The sequence below is a fragment of the Gorilla gorilla genome, chromosome 16, assembly GCF_029281585.2.
Source record: "Gorilla gorilla gorilla isolate KB3781 chromosome 16, NHGRI_mGorGor1-v2.1_pri, whole genome shotgun sequence".
Lineage (NCBI taxonomy): Eukaryota > Metazoa > Chordata > Mammalia > Primates > Hominidae > Gorilla > Gorilla gorilla.
This window is the reverse complement of record NC_073240.2, coordinates 45,419,597-45,440,976: the sequence shown is the minus strand read 5'-3', so window position 1 is coordinate 45,440,976 and position 21,380 is coordinate 45,419,597. Positions and strand designations below refer to the sequence as shown.

General features: G+C 40.0%; 1 protein-coding gene across 5 annotated transcripts in view; it reads left to right on the top strand.

Moving 5' to 3' along the window:
- Window positions 1-21,380, top strand: part of SPG11 (SPG11 vesicle trafficking associated, spatacsin) — a 101,107-nt gene that overhangs the window by 35,164 nt on the left and 44,563 nt on the right. For all 5 annotated transcript variants that reach the window (XR_010131173.1, XR_010131174.1, XM_055363588.2 and 2 more), the window contains exons 11-19: window positions 1,976-2,152; window positions 5,700-5,771; window positions 6,153-6,280; window positions 6,567-6,742; window positions 8,104-8,317; window positions 12,941-13,144; window positions 14,969-15,075; window positions 17,561-17,706; window positions 20,027-20,188. Coding sequence is in view for 3 of the 5 variants with exons in the window: in XM_055363588.2 (XP_055219563.1) it covers window positions 1,976-2,152; window positions 5,700-5,771; window positions 6,153-6,280; window positions 6,567-6,742; window positions 8,104-8,317; window positions 12,941-13,144; window positions 14,969-15,075; window positions 17,561-17,706; window positions 20,027-20,188 (1,386 nt within the window). In the remaining 2 variants the exon portion in view is untranslated. The remainder of the gene's footprint in view (window positions 1-1,975; window positions 2,153-5,699; window positions 5,772-6,152; window positions 6,281-6,566; window positions 6,743-8,103; window positions 8,318-12,940; window positions 13,145-14,968; window positions 15,076-17,560; window positions 17,707-20,026; window positions 20,189-21,380) is intronic.

Genomic DNA, 21,380 nt, shown 5'->3' with positions numbered 1-21,380 from the left:
GGCTCCCTCTTAATGCTAGATCTGCCCACTTGGGTTCAGTAACAAACACCCAACTCTAAACCCATGTGAAGTGGCACTCCTTAGCAATACTCCCTCATTGGCTCAAGCCTGGTGCTTTGGACTCATGCATTCTGCCTGACCTCTGGATAAATTGAATTGCTGCTGCTGATTAGATCTTTGGAAATTTTTATTTTATGACATTATTACTTAGAAGTATACTTAATTTTAGTCCTATCTGAAATTCTATTTAAGACATTTTGCCAGTTAAATTTGTTTCCATCTGTTTGCCTTTTTTCCCACCACAGTAAAAGTTATAATAATACAACTAAAATTTACTACCATCTGTATGACTTAGGGACTGGAAGAATTCCTTCATCCACTGGAGGGTATTGGTATTGGAAAAACAAAAGCTAAAACAGCTTAACACAGATGATCATAATCAATAGGGAATTAAAGTGATAAGATGGAGATGCTGCTAGGTTGTTAAGATTGCTGTTCTTGGGGTGGAGGGATTAAAGTGCGTGGTGTGACTGCATTTTCTGTATCTCTTATTCATTCTGTAACCTTAAAAAGTAAGAAATTATCCGGGTACAGTGGCTCACGCCTGTAATCCCAGCACTTTGGGAGGCCGAGGCAGGCAGATCACAAGGTCAGGAGTTCGAGACAAGTCTGACCAAATGGTGAAACACTGTCTCTACTAAAAATACAAAAAAATTAGCCAGGTGTGGTGGCAGGCACCTGTAATCCCAGCTACTCGGGAGGCTGAGGCAGGAGAATTGCTTGAACCCGGGAGGTGGAGGTTGCGGTGAGCTGAGATCGCACCACTGCACTCCAGCCCAGGTGACAGTGCGAGACTCTGTCTCAAAAAAAAAAACAAAAAAACAAGAAATTACTTACTTTTCCTTCTACTTTTTTGTCTCCTTTTTCCTGTCTCCTTCATAGATTTCTCTTCCTGTTTCCCTCCTTTAATGTTCTGCAAGGCTCTGTCTATGGTCCTCTTTTTACTCAAAATCACTGATTTTCAACTTTTGCCAGGGGAAGGGGTTATAGTTTACTCTGGTAAAAATTGTAGACCCTGTCTTCAAAAACAGGCATGTGAATGTGTACACATAGACAAAATTTTATACATGGCTTAATGGGGTTTACAGATCTCTTTAAAGCCCTAGGTTAAGAGTGCCTCCTTTCTGTTCCCTCTAGGGTTTAGATCTTCAGTTTAAGTATTTCTTTTCACATGGATTATTGGTAGTAGCCTTCTAATGCCTCAATATCTTGAGCTTGAATCACTTTCAGTCCACTCTCTATATTGCTGCCTGGATATTTTTCTGTAAATATGTATCTGATTACATCACATCTTGCTTTTACGGTCTTTCAGTGGCTCCACGTAGTTTCAGGATAAAATCTACCTCAAACGCAAGGCTCGTCATGATGGATCCTCTGCTTTGCTTTCAAGTCTCATCTGCTACTCTCTCCAGTTACATTGAGTAATTTGTAGTTCCCTGAAGGCTTGATGCAGTTTCTTTTCTTTGTCCCTCTGCATATGATATTCCCTCTTTTTGGAACACTTATCCTCTTATCTGAGTATATCTATGGAACACTTACTGGTCTTTAAATTTTTTGCCCATCAGTTACTAGTTACTTCTACTAGCAAGCCTGTGTGGGGGGACACGGGGGTGGGGGTGGTCATCCTTCTTATTTAGGTGTTTCTCTTCTAGACCTTCCTCTCTAGCACCCTGGGTTACTTTTATCACAGCCCTTATCATACAGTACTATAATCAGTGTGTCTTCCACTAGCTCCTGGAGTGTAGGGTCTTAGTTTTACTCAATTTAATATCCCTTGAACCTAACTCCAAATCTAGTAATAGGTTTTAAATAAAAGTTCCTTTGTTAGATGTTACATAAATGTATAATCCCATGTTGATAATCATAATAAGGAAATGAAAAAGAACTTAAAAGGCAAACGTTTTTCTTTTCCTAGGAAGTTATTGCCAGTGCCATTTTAAACAACAAAATACCAGAGGCACAGACTTTCTTCAGGATTGATAGTCATTCTGCTCAAAAACTTGAGGAGCTTATTGGCATAGGCCTAAATTTGGTCTTTGACAATTTAAAAAAGAACAATATAAAGGAAGCCTCTGAACTTTTGAAGAATATGGTGAGTGGTGTAATCCATAAAGTCTTAAAATGTATTTAATATAATTTCTAGTTATTATAAAATTGGTTTGTATTCATAATTATTTCATAAACTAAGAAATTTATGTAGTAAATAATGACACTAAGAAATAATGACATTAATAACACTGAGAATGGCTGGGTGTGGTGGCTCATGTCTATAATCCCAGTGCTTTGGGAGGTTGAGGCAGGAAGATCGCTTGAGGCCAGGAATTCAATACCAGCATGGGCAATATAGCAAGACCCTGTGTCTACAAAAAATAAAAAAATAAAAAGGACGTGGTGGCTTGCACCTTGTACCTTGTATTAGTCCATTCTCATATTGCTATAAAGAACTACCTGAGCCGGGCGTGGTGGCTCACGCCTGTAATCCCAGCACTTTGGGAGGCTGAGGTGGGTGGATCACCTGAGGTCAGGAGTTTGAGACCAGCTTGACCAACATGGCGAAACCCCGTCTCTACTAAAAGTACAAAAATAAGCCGGGTGTGGTAGCGGGCGCCTGTAATCCCATCTACTGGGGAGGCTGAGGCAGGGAAAATTGCTTCAACCCAGCAGGCAGAGGTTGCAGTGAGCCAAGATGGTGCCACTGCGTTCCAGCCTGGGCAACAGAGCAAGACTCCATCTCAAAAAGTAACTAAATAAATAATAATGAACTACCTGAGACTGGGTAATTTAGAAAAGAGGTTTAATTGGCTCACAGTTCCACAGGCTATACAAGAAGCATGGCTGGGGAGGCCTCAGGAAACTTACAGTCATGGCAGAAGATGAAGGGGAAGCAGGCCTGTCTTACATGGCAGGAGAAAGAGGAAGAGAGAGCAGTGGGGAGGTGCTGCACACTTTTAAACAACCAGATATCGTGAGAACTTACTTCCTATCACAAAAACAGCAAGGGGGAAATCCGCCCCCATGATCCAGTCACCTCCCAACGGGCCCCTCCTCCAACATTGGGGGTTACAATTCAACATGAGATTTGGGCAGGGGCACAGATCCAAACCATAGCACACCTGTAGTCCTAGCTACTCAGAAGGCTGAGGCAGGAGGATCTCCAGGAGTTCTAGGCTGTGGTGAACTATGATTGCACCTAAAAATAGCTGGTAACAGAGCAAGACCCTGTCTCTAAATCTAAAAGAGAAATAACACTGAGAAATGTTTTGGTACTGAGAGCTTTTTTTTTTTTTTTTTTTTTTGAGACAGAGTTTCACTCTTGTTGCCTAGGCTGCAGTGCAATGGTGCGATCTTGGCTCACAAAACTTCCACCTCCCAGGTTCAAACGATTCTCCTACGTCAGCTTCCTGAGTAGCTGGGTTTACAGCATGCGCCACCATGCCTGGCTAATTTTGTGTATTTTTAGCAGAGACGGGGTTTCTCCATGTTGGTCAGGCTGGTCTCGAACTCTCGACCTCAGGTGAGCCACCTGCCTTGACCTCCCAAAGTGCTGGGATTACAGGCGTGAGCCACCGTGCCTGGCCTGAGAACTTTCTTGAAGATATTTTCCCCCTAATTTTATTTAGGTATGAGTGACAAAAATTACATGTATTTAAGGTATACAATATGATGTTTTGATATGTATGTACATTGTGAAAAAATTACCACAAGTAAGCTAATTAATATATCACCTCACATAGTTATGTGTGTCTATATGGTGAGAACACTTGAGATCTACTCTCAACAGATTTCAAGTATACAATGTATTATTATTAACTTTAGTTACTATGCTGTACATAGGTCTCCAGAACTTATTTATCTTATATCTGAAAGTTTGTACCTTTTGACCAATATCTACTCCTTTCCCCTACCCCACAGTCCTTGGTAATATCATTCCACTCTCTATTACTGTGAGTTCAGCTTTTTTTTAGATTCCATATATAAGTGAGAGCATGAAGAATTTGTCTTTCTGTGTCTGGCTTATTTCATTTAGCATAATATCCTCCAGGTTCAGCCATGTTGTTTAAAATTGCAGGTTTTCCTCTCTCTCTCTCTCTTTTTTTTTCTTTTTTTTGTAGAGACAGGGTCTCACTATGTTGCCCAGGCTGGTCTCGAACTCTTGGGCTCAAGCAATCCTCCTGCCTTGGTCTCCCAAAGTGCAGAGATTATAGGCATGAGCCAACATACTTGGCCTTTCCTTCTTTTTTTTTTTTTTTAAGGCCAAATAATATTCCTTTGTATATATACACCACATTTTCTTTATCCATTCATCTGTTGATAGACACTTAGGTTATTTCCATATCTCTTGAAGAGATTTTTAAATGGCATTTAAAAGTACTCTCTGAGCCGAGTGCAGTGGCTCACACCGGTAATCCCAGCAATTTTGGAGGCCGAGATGGGCAGATCACTTTTGAAGCAGGAGTTTGAGACCAGTCTGGCCAACGTGGTAAATGCTGTCTCTACTAAAAAGGCCAAAAATTAGCCAGGTGGGTGATGCATGCCTGTAATCCCAGCTATTCGGGAGGCTGAGGCACAAGAATCATTTGAACCCGGGAGGCAGAGGTTGCAGTGACCTGAGATCACACCACTGCATTCCATCCAGCCTGGGTGACAGAGCGAGACCCTGTCTCAAGAAAAAAGAAAAAGAGAAGAAAAATACTCTGTTAGACCTGGCACTTTGATTAGGAGGAGATAGTGTTTCTCATAGAAGACTTCACACTTGTCAAATCATGCATAGGAGCTCATTATTTGTTGGAGGACATTCTGTATTGTTCATGTGACCCCTTAACATCTCCACTTGAACTTTCTAATAAATTATGCCTTTGCTGGGCTTTATGCTCTGTGGTTTTACTTCATATGAGAAGGGGAAGCCCTAGAAGTAGGGCTCCTAGACTAAGCTGAGATCTAGCCCTAATCTGCATGGTTGGGGTCTTGCCCATGGTAACTTTCAGGAGGTGCAGAGGAGTGGAACTGTGTAAAAGGGATGTTGTTTGCATTGATCATTGTTTCCACTTGAATCAGCATACCAGATTGCTGTCATTTTGGTCCTGTGGTAGCCTAGCATTGCCTTAAATTGTTCTGTGTGCTGCCTTTGCTCTGACAAAATGCTTAAGGACTTTAGGGATAGGCAGTAAATACATATAATGAATGTAGGAGGGCCAGGCAGGGTGGCTCATGCCTGTAACCCTAGCACCTTGGGAGGCTGAGGCAGGAGGATCACTTGAGCCTAGGAGTTCAAGACCAGCCTGGGCAACAGGAAGAAATCCCATCTCTACAAAAAATACAAAAATTAGCCAGGCATGGTGATGCACACCTGTAGCCCCAGCTACTTGGGAGGCTGAGTTGGTAGGATCGCTTTGAGCCTGGGGGTCGAGGCTGCAGTGAGCTGTGATCACACCACTGTACTCCAGCCTAGGCAGCACAGCTAGACTGTCTCAAAAAGAAAAAAGAAAGTAGGGAAATGAGTGTTTGAAAGAGCAGAAAGCTATGGAATTCTAACAAGATAGATGTTTATAATAGGGTGTTTCTGTATCTAACACATATTTATGTTCAAAATAGTTCCATTACAAAATGTAACTTTTTTTGGTTTTCTATGTTTATTTTAGGGGTTTGATGTAAAAGGCCAATTGCTCAAGATCTGCTTCTATACAACTAATAAAAATATACGTGACTTTTTGGTAGGTAAAGGTGAGACTACATAGTATACATTTTCTAGAAAGCCTGGGTGAAAAACTTGGAAGAAAACCTTGGAAGAAAAACCTTAAGTAATTTTAATGTTCAACTAATATCTAATAAGTAAAAGTGTGACAACCCCTTCATCTTTTTTTCCCCTTCATCTTTCTTCAATGACTATTTTACATTTGTGGCAAAAGAAAATTTGTGTTAATATACATTAACTCAAATGTTCAAAATATAATTCTTGAATGGCATATTATCTCATGACTTTTTTTAATAATCTTTAATTCCCAGCACTACCTTCTTTGATAATCTCATGACATTTTTTGCAAATGTGCTTGATTTTTTTGTAAAGTCACTGCTTTAATTACTTTTTATTCAAGGTTGAAATTTTAAAAGAAAAAAATTATTTTTCTGAAAAAGAGAAAAGAACTATAGACTTCGTGCATCAAGTTGAGAAGCTTTATTTGGGACATTTCCAAGAAAATATGCAAATCCAGTCATTTCCCAGGTAGTCTCATTAGTCCTCTTTTGATAATATTAGAATACTGTTAGATAGTATTTCATTTATAATTGTTAGTGAACACAAGTTTCTTATGTGGAACTGAGCCTGTATTCTCCTTGGAGATAAAACTTGTATCAGACAGAAGGGACTCGAGAGTTTTCTGTCATTTTAATATTTGCATAATCAGAATTATGTGTTCCCCAAAAGAGTGGATGTTCTTGAGCAGATAAAAAGGAATGATGCCTTTTTCTCCAAAATTAAAAAAAAAAAAAATTTATATCACTGTTTTTAGGTACTGGATACAGGAACAAGATTTTTTCAAGCACAAGTCTGTTTTGGACTCATTCCTGAAATATGATTGTAAAGATGAATTTAACAAACAGGACCATAGAATTGTGTTAAATTGGGCTCTGTGGTGGGATCAACTAACACAAGAATCCATCCTTCTCCCCAGGATAAGTCCAGAAGGCAAGTGTGAGAGAGCCTGAAATATGAACATACTGAATGAGGATTAAATTGGGTATTGATATTTGAATATTTTGATGTGTCTCAATTTTAGAATTCCTTTCGGGAAATAATATTCAGGTTCTTTAAAATGCAAGTCGTTGCATTAAGATCTCTTTCTTATCTCAGAGTTTCTGGGAGGGATTTATAATGTGCTAATAAAAGAAAAAAATAGTTAATTGAGATTTCAAGGCTGAGTTTTCATTCCAGCTTCAAAGTGACAATCTGTTTTTGCAAATAGTCTTGAGCTTCTTGTGTAAATTGGGGATCTATGCCATCTGATATAGGGGGATCTGGGTCATAACTAACAGTGGTAAACAGTAGCAATTCAGAGAGTAAAATTCTGGCTTACTATTATGGCTGAAGTTTTTATTTGTTTATTATTTTTAATTTATTTTTTTCTTTTCATCCTTCGCCATCTGAAACAAAGTTTTTATTTACATTAAGGGAAAGAGAAGGGGAAAAAAGGGTTGAACAGGTAAGTGAAATGTACAGCTAATACGTAAGTTTCATTTTAACCACCAGAGTAATTAGAAGCTACATCTAGCTCTTTGGCTGTAGTATTGATTATAAAATGAACAATGTGGCCAGGCACGGTGGCTCACACTTGTAATCCCAGAAATTTGGGAAACCGAGATGAGAAGATTGCTTGAGGCCAGGAGTTCAAGACCAGCCTAGCAACATAGTGAGACCCCCATCTCTACAGAATATATACTTTTTAAATTACCTGGGTGGACGGCCGTGGTGGCTCACACCTATAATCCCAGCACTTTGGGAGGCTGAGGCAGGCGAATCACCTGAGGTTAGGAGTTCAAGACCAGCTTGGCCAACGTTGTGAAACCCCGCCTCTACTAAAAATACAACAATTAGCTGGGTGTGGTGGTGCATTCCTGTAATCCCAGCTACTTGGGAGGCCGAGGCAGGAGAATCGCTTGAACCTGGGAGGCGGAGGTTGCAGTGAGCCAAGATTGCGCCACTGCACTCCAGCCTGGGCTACAGAGCGAGACTCTGTCTCAAAAAAAAAAAAAATTTACCTGGTCATGATGGCACATCCCTGCAGTCCCTGCTACTTGGGCAGCTGAAGTAGGAGTACCACTTGAGCCCAGGAGGTCGAGGCTGCCACGAGTGCACCACTGCACTCCAGCCTGGGCAACACAGCGAGATCCTGTCTCAAAAGAAAACAGTAAAACAGAGGACCTGAATAATTAATATATTGTATAAATATCTATGTCCAGATTGTTACATTTACTCAGTAATTTAGTGTTGAGTTACATGTCAATAGACATAATTAATTATATTTTAAAATGTGTTTTTTTTTCATGTAGAATACAAATCATATTCCCCTGAAGCCCTCTGGAGATACCTCACAGCTCGCCATGATTGGTTAAACATTATCTTATGGATTGGAGAATTTCAAACCCAGCATAGTTATGCTTCACTTCAGCAGAACAAATGGCCCCTTCTGACTGTTGATGTTATTAACCAGAATACTTCCTGTAACAACTACATGAGGAATGAAATTTTAGATAAGCTGGCCAGGTATTATAACTGTTGAACTAATACCCAATGGGAAGAATACAAGGGAAGAGCAAGAAAAAATAATGGTATAGCTTTTCCTTTGAAATGCCATAAATCCAGTGCAGTGTTGTTTCATATTACTATAAAATTTAAAGGGCATCATCTTACAGTGAGGTTTTAAAATCATACTCATTTGGCCAAGTGCGGTGGCTCATGCCTGTAATCTCAGCACTTTGGGAGGCCAAGGCGGGCAGATCACCTGAGGTCAGGAGTTCAAGACAAATCTTGCCAACATGGTGAAACCCTGTCTCTACAAAAATACAAAAATTAGCCAGGCATAATGCCAGGTAATCCCAACTACTTGGGAGGCTGAGGCAGGAGAATCGCTTGAACCCAGGAGGCAGAGGTTGCAGTGAGCCGAGATTGCGCCATTGCACTCCAGCCTGGGCAACAGAGTGAGACTCTGTCTCAAAAAAAAAAAAAAAATCATATGCATTTAATATCATGTGGGTAGTAAATAAGCTCTCAAGGTCTAGATGCAGGTTCCTCCCAAAACATTTTATGCACTTTGGTATAGAAATGTTAAGTTTTCAGTAGGGCTATAAGGAGCAAGTGACAAGAGCTGAGATGGAGATACCTTAGTATCCTGTCGCCTGTGCTTCATATCACTACATGTGTGTTGTGCATGTTCTTGAACTAAGAACTGCTGAATTAAGAAATAATGAGGGGAAGTAGCTCTTGAAGTGATGTGAAGATTTTAAACTTTAATTCATTTAGAAAAACCTGTTAAATTGAACCGTATGAACTTGCCATTTGTGTGGGTCAAAAATGACTGAATATCAACCATTTCATTTGGCTTCATTTAATCTATCTTTCTAACCTGTTGAAATAGTATAAGGAAAGCTAATAACATGTATGTTAAGTTTCTTAAACATATTTTTATGTATTATTTTCTATTTACACTTATTGGGGTATACTTACAGCTGTATTTTCCTACCCAGCTTAAAGATGTGGAGAGTCAGATCCAGGGACGTTAAGTGCTTTGCCCAAGCCAGTTTGTTACAGATTTAAATCCCTTAGCCCTGATTTTCTATTCATTCTTCTCTCCATTGCACTAAATGCTCTTGTTTACTACTAGTAAATATTATAGAACTTGTATGCTTACCTAATATTTTGCTTAGCATTTGGTTTTTAAACTAATGTATATATGGTTTTGGAATTATGAAATTAGTAAATTAATGAACTCTATACCACCAGATTAAAGGGGAAAAATCATACCACCCTGTTAGATACAGAAAAGCATTTGATAAAATTCAGCCTATTTACAATCAAAACTTGGCAAACTAAGCATAGATGCAAACTCCCTTAATTTAATTTTTTTTTTTTTTGAGACGGAGTCTCGCTGTCGCCCAGGCTGGAGTGCAGGGGCGTGATATTGGCTCACTACAAGCTCTGCCTTCTGGGTTCACACCATTCTCCTGCCTCAGCCTCCGGAGTAGCTGGGACTACAGGCACCCACCACCACGCCCAGCTAATTTCTTTTTTTATTTTTAGTAGAGATGGGGTTTCACCATGTTAGCCAGGATGGTCTTGATCTCCTGACCTCGTGATCTGCCCGCCTCGGCCTCCCAAAGTGCTGGGATTACAGGCGTGAGCCACCGTGCCCGGCCTTTTTTTTTTTTTTTTTTTTGAGATGGAGTCTCACTCTGTCGCCCAGGATGGAGTGCAGTGGCGCTATCTCTGCTCACTGCAAGCTCCGCCTCCCAGGTCTCCTCATTCTCCTGCCTCAGTCTCCCCAGTAGCTGGGACTACAGGCGCCCGCCACCACGCCTGGCTAAATTTTTTTTTTTTTTTTTTTGTATCTTTAGTAGAGACGAGGTTTCACCATGTTAGCCAGATTGGTCTCAATCTCCTGACCTCGTGATCCGCCTGCCTTGGCCTCCCAAAGTGCTGGGATTACAGGCGTGAGCCACTGCGCCTGGCCTAAACTCCCTTAACTTAAAAGGGGTGTGTAGAAAAATCCTTTTAGCCAACATCATACTTACTAGTGAAACATTGTGAGCATTCTCTTTAGATTTGGAGCAAGACAAGCCTGCTATCTATCAAGTCTTACCAAGTTGATCTTTAAATATAGTGTAATCTCAGTAAAAATCCCAGAGGTTATTTTTTTGTTTTTTGTTTTTTTTTTGTGGATTATGACATGCCGATCATAAATATTTATATAGAAATTAGAGGGTCTGCCGGGCACGGTGGCTCACACCTGTAATCCCAACACTTTGGGAGGCTGAGGTTGGCAAATCAGTTGAGGTCAGGAGTTTGAGACCAGCGTGGCCAACATGATGAAACATCGTCTCTACTAAAAATACAAAACTTAGCTGGGCGTGGTGGCACTTGCTTGTAATCCCAGCTACTCAGAAGGCTGAGGCAGGAGGATCACTTGAACTCAGGAGGTGGAGGTTGCAGTGAGCCAAGATCAAGCCACTGAACTCCAGCCTGGGAGACAGAGTGAGAGTCCATCTCAAAAAAAACAACAAAAAGAAATTAGAGGGTTAAGAAGAGCCCTGAAAAAGAACTTGCCCTACCAGATATCAAAACTTACTCTAAAGCTGTAGCAGTTAAGACAGAGTATTGGTGCCGGGGTAGAGAACAGAAGTGTGAGCCTAGAAACAGACCTATACCTGTATGATCATTTTACATATGACAGAGGTGGTCCTGCACAAGAGTGGAGAAAGAACCATCTTTTTGACAATGGGGCTAGAATAACTGAATAGCTATGTGGGGAAAAAAATCTAATCAGATTCCCCTCCCTACCTTGTGTTGTACATTACATCAATTCTGGGTAGATGTTAACACCTAAATGTCAAATGTGAAAGTATAAAATATGGAAAATGCTATAAGTGAATATCTTCACAACCTTGGGAGTAGTAGGATATATGCTTTCTAAAAGGCCTAAAGGGGCAAAGATCTGGCACTGAGACCAAGAGAGCTGCCTGGCAGGAGTTGTGACCCTTAGTGTAGGGTGTCAGCCAAGCTGTAGTCACCCAGCACAGAGAGAGCCAGGATATTTCCTTTTATCTCCTGATGGAGCCCTCCCATTGAGTGAACTAAAACAGAAGTCTGAGGACACTGGGGTCTCGTAGTAGAACCCATAGAGGTGAGCCTCCAGGAACAGAGTAGGGTGATGCAGAGTAGAGCTTGGATCTGAGGAGAAGGATACCAGCACAGGCTTCTCACAAAAGAGGAAGCACAAATGGCTAATAAACATACGAAAAGATGCTCTTCCTCATTTATAGGTAAGGAAATGCAAATTTATTTTACCCGAAATTTAGGAACAACTAAAATGGACCTCAGTGTTTCACTAATAAATATGATGTTGGCTAGAAGGATTTTTCTAGATACCCCTTTTAAGTTAAGGGAGTTTGCATCTATGCTTAGTTTGCCAATAGTTTTTATCATAAGTATGGCTAAATTTTCTCAAAGGTAGAGTGGATAAATATGGTATATTCATACAATGGAATACTATATAATAATGAAAAATAACAAATTATACCCAGAGGTATCAACATGGATAAATCACACAATTTTGAGTAGAAGAAATAAGGTAGAGAACAATATATCCAGAATGTTCCACATAATACAAAGTTCAAAATAGGTAAAACCTTAAATTATTTGGGATTGCATATATGTGTAATAAAACTATGAATAAAAGTAAAAAGGCCAGACACAGTGGCTCACACCTGTAATCCCAACACTTTGGGAGGCCTAGGCAGGAGGATTGCTTGAGTCCAGGAGTTCAAGACCAGCCTGGACAACATAGGCCTTGTCCCTACAAAAAATTTAAAAACTGAGTGTGCTGGCACATGCCTGTTGTCCCAGCTACTCAGATGGCTGAGGTAGGAGGATCACTTGAGCTCAGGAGGCGGAGCTTGCAGTGAGCTGAGATGGCACCACTGCACTCCAGCCTAGGCGACAGAGCAAGACCCTGCCAAAAAAAAAAAAAAAAAGTATGGGAATGATTATCATAAAAGTCAGGATAGTGGCTACCTCTGGAGGTAGCAAAGGGCATGCAGTTGGGGAGGAATATACCAAGGGCTTATAGTGTTCTATAATTAGATTAGTGGTTCCATGATGTTTCTATAAACTCCATATACAGGTATATATTTTCTTTACTCCTTTGGTATATATGATGTAACAGTAACTTTGTAAAAAGTAATATTTACATGCAGATTTCTATTCTTGTTCAGTAGTTGGTCTATTTAAATTATTCTGATGTAGCATGATGATTTTATTTGGATATCTTGGTGAATTTCTCAGTGCTTAGAGCATCTAGCTTCAAGGGTTAACCACTGTTGCTATACTGGGTAATGGCTCCCATCAAAAACCAAAAAATGGAAATAACTTGATTTAGGTTTTTAAAATAATAAAGATAGCTTGAGTCTGTCGTTGCTACCTTTACTACAGTGGTGCAGAAAATTTTATTAGAAATCAGCAAAAAATGTGTCTGAGAACATATAGAGTAAGAACTGGCAGCGTTAATTTGTAAATGCTTATTTTTAAGTAATTGAGACCTAAACTGTGGGCATGATTTGGTCTACTCTGAACATAGCGACTTTTTAACTTGACAACCTATAAATCTGTCCATAGGAATGGGGTTTTTTTGGCATCTGAAGTGGAAGACTTTGAATGCTTCCTCCTAAGACTGAGCCGTATTGGAGGTGTAATACAGGATACCCTCCCTGTTCAAAACTACAAGACCAAAGAAGGTTGGGATTTCCATTCTCAATTCATTCTCTATTGTTTGGAGCACAGTCTGCAGCATCTTCTTTATGTCTACCTTGACTGTTACAAGTGAGTACTGAGAATGCATTTGTCCTTGAGCAGGTCTTCACATTTTCTCTTTGCATATGACTCCTGAATGTGACTTTTAGGAAAATAGTAAGCATTCACACGAGGAATACTGATCTTTTTGAGGTAGTTTTCTCCATCTCAACAGTTGGTACATCTTTGAGTTCAGTACTACATTCAGCAAAATGCTTATGTGTTTTTTGGTGAATTAATTCTGTAGTATCTCTGTTAACCTTTTAAATAACTTGACTTTAGAATACAATGAAAGAAATGCTTTAAAAGGTTTGAGAGGAAGATTCTAAAGTTTTACTTGGGGTTTTCTTTGATACTTTGATTACCAAGAGAATGCTAAGCAACTTTGATTTCATAGCAAGGTGTATTTCACTTTAAAGGTATATTAGATATGCTCTAAAATTTATATTTCTATAGACACACATGCACAGAGAAAGAGAGAGCAATACATCAGTATATGTCTGCCTAAGATTAACCTGCAGAATCATATCTGTGGCCAGTGTTAATTGCTGTTGGGTCAGTAATAATGATAACAATAGAAGTAGTCTTTAATATGTGAGTGTTTACAATGTTGGCACTAAGCTAAGTACTTTATATGCATTATCTCATTTAATTTTCACAAAAACTCTATGGGGTAGTTACTCCCATGTCCATTTTATGGATGAAGAAACAGGCTTTGAGAGAGACTAAGTATGTTACTTAAGGCACACATCTAATAAGTGGAAGAGCTGATTTAATTCTACTTAATTTTTATTCTGGAGCCCACATTTGTGCACTCATAGGCAACATTTTTATTTTACTTATTTTGTGTAGTAAAGACTAGGAATTGGCCGGGCACGGTGGCTCACATCTCTAATCCCAGCACTTTGGGAGGCCAAGGCAGGAGAATCACTTTAGCCCAAAAGTTCAAGATCAGCCTGGGCAATGTAGTGGGTCTTCTTCTTTACAAAGAAGTAAATCAGCCAGGCATAGTGGCACACACCTGTAGTCCGAGGTACCTGGGAAGCTGAGGTGGGAGGATTACTTGAGCCTAGGAGGTCCAGGCTGCAGTGAGCCATGTTTGCGCCACTGCACTCCAGCCTGGGCAATACAGTGAGACCCGGTCTCAAAAAAAACAGACTAGGAGTTCCAAGAGAAGTTGTATTTTTGGTATGTCATATCATTAGTCTTACTTAGAAATGTTGTCTCCATAGCTACTGGCAAGAGAACAGATTTAAGAGCTGTATTTTCAAAGTATGTATTCTGAGCCATAATTCCTCAGTTGTAACCTCTCTGTAGTTGTGTAAGCTTTTTATTTGTTTTTTACTTTGAGACAGTCTCACTCTGTCACTTAGACTGGAGTGCAGTGGCACAATCATGGTTCATTGCAGCCTCGAACTCCTAGGCTCAAGCAATTCCCCCACCTCCGCCTCCCAAGTAACTGGAACTACAGGTGCACACCACCACACTTGGCTTGTAAGAGTTTTTTAAAAGCCTCTTATTAAGTTTGAATATGCTAAAAAGTTTTTGTTGTAAAAACCAATAAAATATGAAGTATCTTAAAGTACAAGGTATCTATTAATCTGATAAAGATTTGGATAAATTTCATCATGGTAGTGAACATATGATGTCTCTAAAATCTCTATCTCTAAAATTGTTTCCAGATCGTGAAGAATATGTAAAATACAACACAAGAGTGGGAGTATTTTGTGTTATATTTACTTTTTAATTCCAAGATTCTTTTTTTAAATGCTAATCATCGCCTGAGCAAACATGGTTGTAATTGTCTTATCCTGTATGTTAATCAAAGAAGTTTTTTGTTTGTTTTATATACAGACTTAGTCCTGAAAATTGTCCCTTTTTGGAAAAAAAAGAGTTACATGAAGCACACCCTTGGTTTGAATTTTTAGTTCAGTGTCGACAAGTTGCTGGTAATTTAACAGGTATGGGTATACTGTATTAAACACAGAAACTTGCTTTGGATCAGTCACTGGTCTGTTGAATGGTATTAAACTTGTGAACTCTTTTAAATAAATTATTTGGCTGTGGTCAGCTATCTGAATGTAATCTAGGCTCACACTTGAGGTAAGAAGCAGAAGGAAGGCCAAAAAGGTTAGCCATCAACCAGCTAAGAAAAGCTAGACCTGGAGCAAAGAGCTTCTGTGGTTTTGTCCCCTTCCCCTTAGCATCGTGCTCTAGAATTTCCCTTATCCCACCAGTTTGTCACAGGCTGAATTCCTGCTCTCTGGTAGACTGACACCCTTTATCCATGAAGAAGTGGTCTGTCTTCCAGATCCCTGTTTTGAATTTTTAGTAAGGAACTCCAAATGGAGTTAAAAGAAATCCATAGTATGTGTGAGATTGTTGTGTCCTCTGCAGTGGAGCTGCTGATGTAGAGGCTTACTCTGGTTGTAATCAGACAGAAAAGCCTTCTTACCCCTGAGGACTTAGCTGGTGTTATGCCAGAAATATGGGAAAGGGGACAGGCTGAATGACCACAGACAAGGAATGTCAGTAGTCTTTCAGTTACATGTAATGTCCAGTTTCTCTCAAAATGCAGAATTTTTTCATAATGTGGGTTTTGTTTTTTGGTTTTGCATGCTGATTATGAAGTAATATATGTTCATTGTTAAAAAAAAAAAAACTAGAAGCCACAGACAACTATCAAGAAGGTAATACTGGCCAGGTGTGGTGGCTCACACCTGTAATCCCAGTGCTTTGGGAGGCAAAATGGAAGGATCACTTGAGGATAGGAGTTCAAGACCAGCCTGGGCAACATAGCAAGACCCTGTCTCTACAAAAGATTTTTAAAAATTAGCTGTGGTGGCATGCTCCTGTAGTCCCAGCAACTTGGGAGGCTGAGATGGGAGGATCACTTGAGCCCAGGGATTGGAGGATGCAGTGAGCCATGATTGTGTCACTGCACTCCAGCCTAGTTGACAAAGCAAGACCCTGTCTCTTTTTTAAAAAATAATTAATTAATTAAAAAGTAATACCTCCATAGGTAGATAGCCTAGGTACATAGGAAAATAACCACCCATAGGTAACCACTGATAATATTTTAATGTATTTTGTTCCAGTTATCTTCACTGTACTTTTTAAAAACTTAGTCTCTATTGTATTTCATTCACCCAACAAATATTTATTGAGCTCCTACCTTGTGACAGACTATTGTTAAGTGCTAGTAGAACAACAAGAAACATCTATGTTTTTATATACTGCTTTTTTTTGTGTAATATTATAACAGAATTTTCCCACATTCTTAAAGACAATGACCATTTTAGGCCAGGCGCAGTGGCTCACGCCTGTAATCCCAGCACTTTGAGAGGCCAAGGCAGGCAGATCACGAGGTCAGGAGATCGAGGCCATCCTGGCTAACACGGTGAAACCCCGTCTCTACTAAAAATACAAAAAAAAAAATTAGCTGGGCTTGGTGGCGGGTGCCTGTAGTCCCGGATACTTGGGAGGCTGAGGCAGGAGAATGGCATAAACTGGGGAGGTGGAGCTTGCAGTGAGCCAAGATAGCTCCACTCCAGCCTGGGTGACAGAGTGAGACTCCATCTCAAAAAAAAAAAAAAAAAAAAAGGACAGTGACCATTTTAAATGTTTACATAATATTTCATTGTATGGATATACCGTTATTTAATTTTCTGTTCTCTCATTTTCTGACAATGAGGCCATTTTCCATTTTTTTCTATTATAAATAATAGTCTTGAATATATTTCAATATAAAACTGTCCTTATTTCAGATTATTTTCTTAGCACAGATAGGTTTTGGGATATAAAACTATTGGGTCAAAGGTTACACATGTTTAAGGTTCTTGCTGTAGGACCGGATTGCTTTCCAAGGGAGTTGTACAATTTTATTTTAAGTCCTAGTCTCTAGTCTCTACTCACTGTGACCAGCTCTAATGCTTGATGATGAGTTTTTTTAAATTATTGCTAATTGGATAGGTAGTATATGGCATCTAATTAATTTGCATTTCTTTGTTGCTAGTGAATTATATAGTTTTATGTGTCAGGCATTTATATTTCCTCCTTCATAAATTGGTTATTTCTTTTGCCCATTTATCTGTTAGAGTCAGTATTTTTGGCATTGATTTGGATGAGCTCTTTGTTGAGGACAAACTCAGCAACTCTTTAGGTTGTCATTTGTTAGAATTTTTCTCTCAGTTCATTGTTACCTTTTAATTTTCTTTGAAGTTTTTATTTTTATGTAGACAAATCTTTCATTTTTTCCCTCTGTGATGTTTTCCCATTGCTTTTAAATTTAGGAAGTCCTTTTTTTTTTTTTTTTTTTTTTTTTTTTTTTTTTTTTTTTTACTGTGGATAGAGTTAAAAATTTATGTTATTGTTCTCACATTTATGTAATCCTTAATTTAGTATTTATCCCTCTTAAGGAGAAAAACACTGTCTTTTATTTTCCAGATCCCAAACTGATCTTCCAGGCTAGCCTTGCAAATGCTCAGATTTTGATTCCCACCAATCAGGCCAGTGTAAGCAGTATGCTGTTGGAAGGACATACCCTCCTGGCCCTTGCTACTACAATGTATTCTCCTGGGGGTGTCAGTCAGGTATGGATAGCACTTTATGACAAAATAGGACTGATTTTTAAATTTAGCAGAATTACCTATGGATTGTCTAGATCTCAGCTGATATTAAAATATAACTATATTCAAGTATTTCATTAGATTAAAGAGCAGAGGATAAGGCTGAATTTAAAAATTTTATATCTCGGCCCGGTGCAGTGGCTCACTCCTGTAATCCCAGCACTTTGGGAGGCCGAGGCAGGCGGATCGCTTGAGGTCAGGAGTTCGAGACCAGCCTGGCCAACATGGTGAAACACCATCTGTACTAAAAAAACTTCGCTGGGCGTCTTGGCGCACGCCTGTAATCCCAGCTACTTGGGAGGCTGAGGCATGAGAATCGCTTGAACCTGAGAGGCAGAGGTTGCAGTGAGCTGAGACTGTACCACTGCACTCCAGCCTGGGCAACAGAGCGGGACTCCGTCTCAAAAAAAAAAAAAGAAAAAAAGAAAAGACATTTATGTCATCTTCAGTTTAAAGGGAATGAAGCCAAGTGCGGTGGCTCACGTTTGTAATTCCAGCCCTTTGAGAGGCCAGGGTGGGTGGATCACTTGAGTACAGGAGTTTGAGACCAGCCTGGGCAACATGATGAAACCTCCATCTCCACAAAAAAAAAAATTTAAAAATTAGCTGGGCATGACCGAGTGCAGTGGCTCACACCTGTAATCCCAGCACTTTGGGAGGCCGAGGCGAGTGGATCACTTGAGGTCAGGAGTTCAAAACCAGCCTGGCCAACATGCTGAAACCCCGTCTCTACTAAAAATACAAAAATTAGCCGGGCATGGTAGCGTACACCTGTAATCCCAGCTACTCAGGAGGCAGAGGCAGAAGAATTGCTTGAACCCAGGGGGCAGAGGTTGCAGTGAGCTGAGATCGCGCCAGTGTACTCCAGCCTCTGTGACAGAGCAAGACTCCATCTCAAAAAAAAAAAAAAAAAAAGCTGGGCATGATGGCGTGCTCCTGTAGTCCCAGCTACTTGGGTGGCTGAGACACGATTACTTGAGCCTGGGAAGTCGAGGCTGCAGTGAGCCAAGATCATACCACTGCACTCCAGCCTGGGTGACAAAGTGAGACCTTGTCTCAAAAAAAAAAAAGCTGGGCAGGGGCAGGGAGGGGAATGAATATGTTATATAGAGATTATTTTTTCCCTTTAGTTTGTTTTCCAATACTCCAGATTTGTTTTCAGAATACAATTAGGATCTGCTTGCTTCTGGGAGGAAGAATACTTTAGATCTGTGGCTTAGTAATTATTGTCTACTAATTTGCCCTCTTAGGTCAAAGGAAACCATAATCTTCAGCTACCCATATAAACTGTATTGAGGGACCTAGTGGAAATGTGCCCATCTTTGCTTTTTAGAAGTAGAGTGGCCTGTTTAGAGGGAAATTAAGAATGTTGTTTAAAGGCCGGGCACGGTGGCTCCTGTAATCCCAGCACGTTGGGAGGGTGAGGTGGGCGGATCACGAGGTCAGGAGATGGAGACCTAACATGGTGAAACCCCGTCTCTACTAAAAATACAAAAAAAAAAAAAAATTAGCCGGGGGTGGTGGCGGGTGCCTGTAGTCCCAGCTACTCCAGAGGCTGAGGCAGGAGAATTGCTTGAACCCGGGAGGCGGAGCTTGCAGTGAGCCGAGATCGCGCCATTGCACTCCAGCCTGGGCCAACAGAGTGAGACTCCGTCTCAAAAAAAAAAAAAGAATGTTGTTTAATATCTAATCTTCAAAGGTTTCTTAATGGTGCTAGCTTAACTTAGTACCACCTTTTTTAGATTGTTGCAGTATACCTTAAAACACGTAATCTTCAAAGGTTTCTTAATGGTGCTAGCTTAACTTAGTACCACCTTTTTTAGATTGTTGCAGTATACCTTAAAACACGACTATTTAATCCTCTATTTTTAATCACCTGTCAGAAGTTACAGTCATAGAATAACTTTAGAGTTGGGTAAGAAGTCATCTAGTTTATCAGTTTGTAAATATTTTAAAATATATATTATTGAATTAAATATTGGCAGAGCTGTTTTTCAAACAATTTCTTTACATACAGCTTGAAAATCACTGATCTAGCTGAACTTCCTAATTTTGCAGATGGGGAAACAAAGACCCGATATTAAATATCTAGCTAAGGTCACATAGCTAGTTTGTCTTAGAACCAGAACAAGAACTGTTAACTTATGACTACTTGTCTAATGCTATATTCACTACCACATACTCTTCTCAAGCTAATCTTGTTTCACAAGGTTCTTGTGAAAAAAAGAAACTCTGAGAAGAGAAAAATGCTACTGTCCAACCTGTTATCTGTTTTTTTACTTAGGTTGTTCAGAATGAAGAAAATGAAAACTGTTTGAAGAAAGTGGATCCCCAGCTATTGAAGATGGCATTAACTCCTTACCCCAAGCTAAAAACTGCTCTTTTCCCACAGTGCACTCCTCCTAGTGTCCTGCCATCTGATATTACACTCTACCACCTTATTCAGGTACAGTATTTAGGTGGCCAATATTTAGGTCTATCAGAGTTCAGCCAGGAAAACAGAAATCACTCTAGATCTTTCAACCGGAGGGCATTTAATGTAGGGAATTACTTACACAGCATGATAGCAGAATGGGGAAACCAAACGTGATAGTGAGACAACCCAAAAATAACAAAATAGAAAGCCATCATCACCCCTAAGGCTGCAAGAACAATGCAAAAAAGTGGTGTTACCAGAACCCAGAAGCTGGAGCCATCTCTGGGAGTTAAACTAACAACCAGGCTGCCTAATGGGAACCGGGAACATAGAGTATGCAGGTAGAAACTTAGCGGAGATGCCCCAGGAAAATGAAGGGGGAGAATATCTTGGCTTCTTCCCTCTTCCCATCTTTAGTCTCCCACAGTGTCTTTGTGGCTATATGTATCTGGTAGCCAAAGGGCAAAGGAGCTTGGGAAATGTAGTTTCCTGCAATACTGAGCAGAGTGGGAAGGGTGGAGGTGGGTCAGAGCAAACAGTTGACCAGCATACCTGTCTGCTGTTTTCATCAAAAGCTTCTCTATTCTGCCACTTTTAACTTCTAACTATCTCTTCTCAATGAATCAGGGATGTTTGTTTAAATCAGTGCTTTTTAATCTTTTTCAGAACCTCTAAGAATATGAGAAAGCTATAAACCCTCTACTCAGAAAAATTACACATATGCATATAATTTTGCTTACATTTCAAAGTGATTCACAGACTTCCTGAAGCCTATTCAGGGATCCTCGGTTAAGAACACCTTCCTTTGCCCATTTCTCATTTCAAAAGGCTTTTCCTTTTTTCCCTGAATACACATATTCTCATAGTATCTTCAACTCAACGTAAGGTTTATTATAATTCTATAAAGGAGCCGGGTGCAGTGGCTCATGCCTGTAATCCCAACACTTTGGGAGGCCAAGGTGGGCGGGTCACTGAGTTCGAGACCTAGCCAACATAGTGAAACCCCATCTCTACTAAAAATATAACAATTAGCCAGGCATGGTGGCACGTGCCTATAGTCCCAGCTACTCTGGAGGCTGAGGCAGGAGAATGGCTTGAACCTGGGAGGCGGAAGTTGCAGTAAGCTGAGATCACACCATTGCACTCTAGCCTGGGCAACAGAGTGAGACCCCGTCTCAAAAAAATGATAATTCTATAAAGGCACAAAATCTCTCTTACTCTA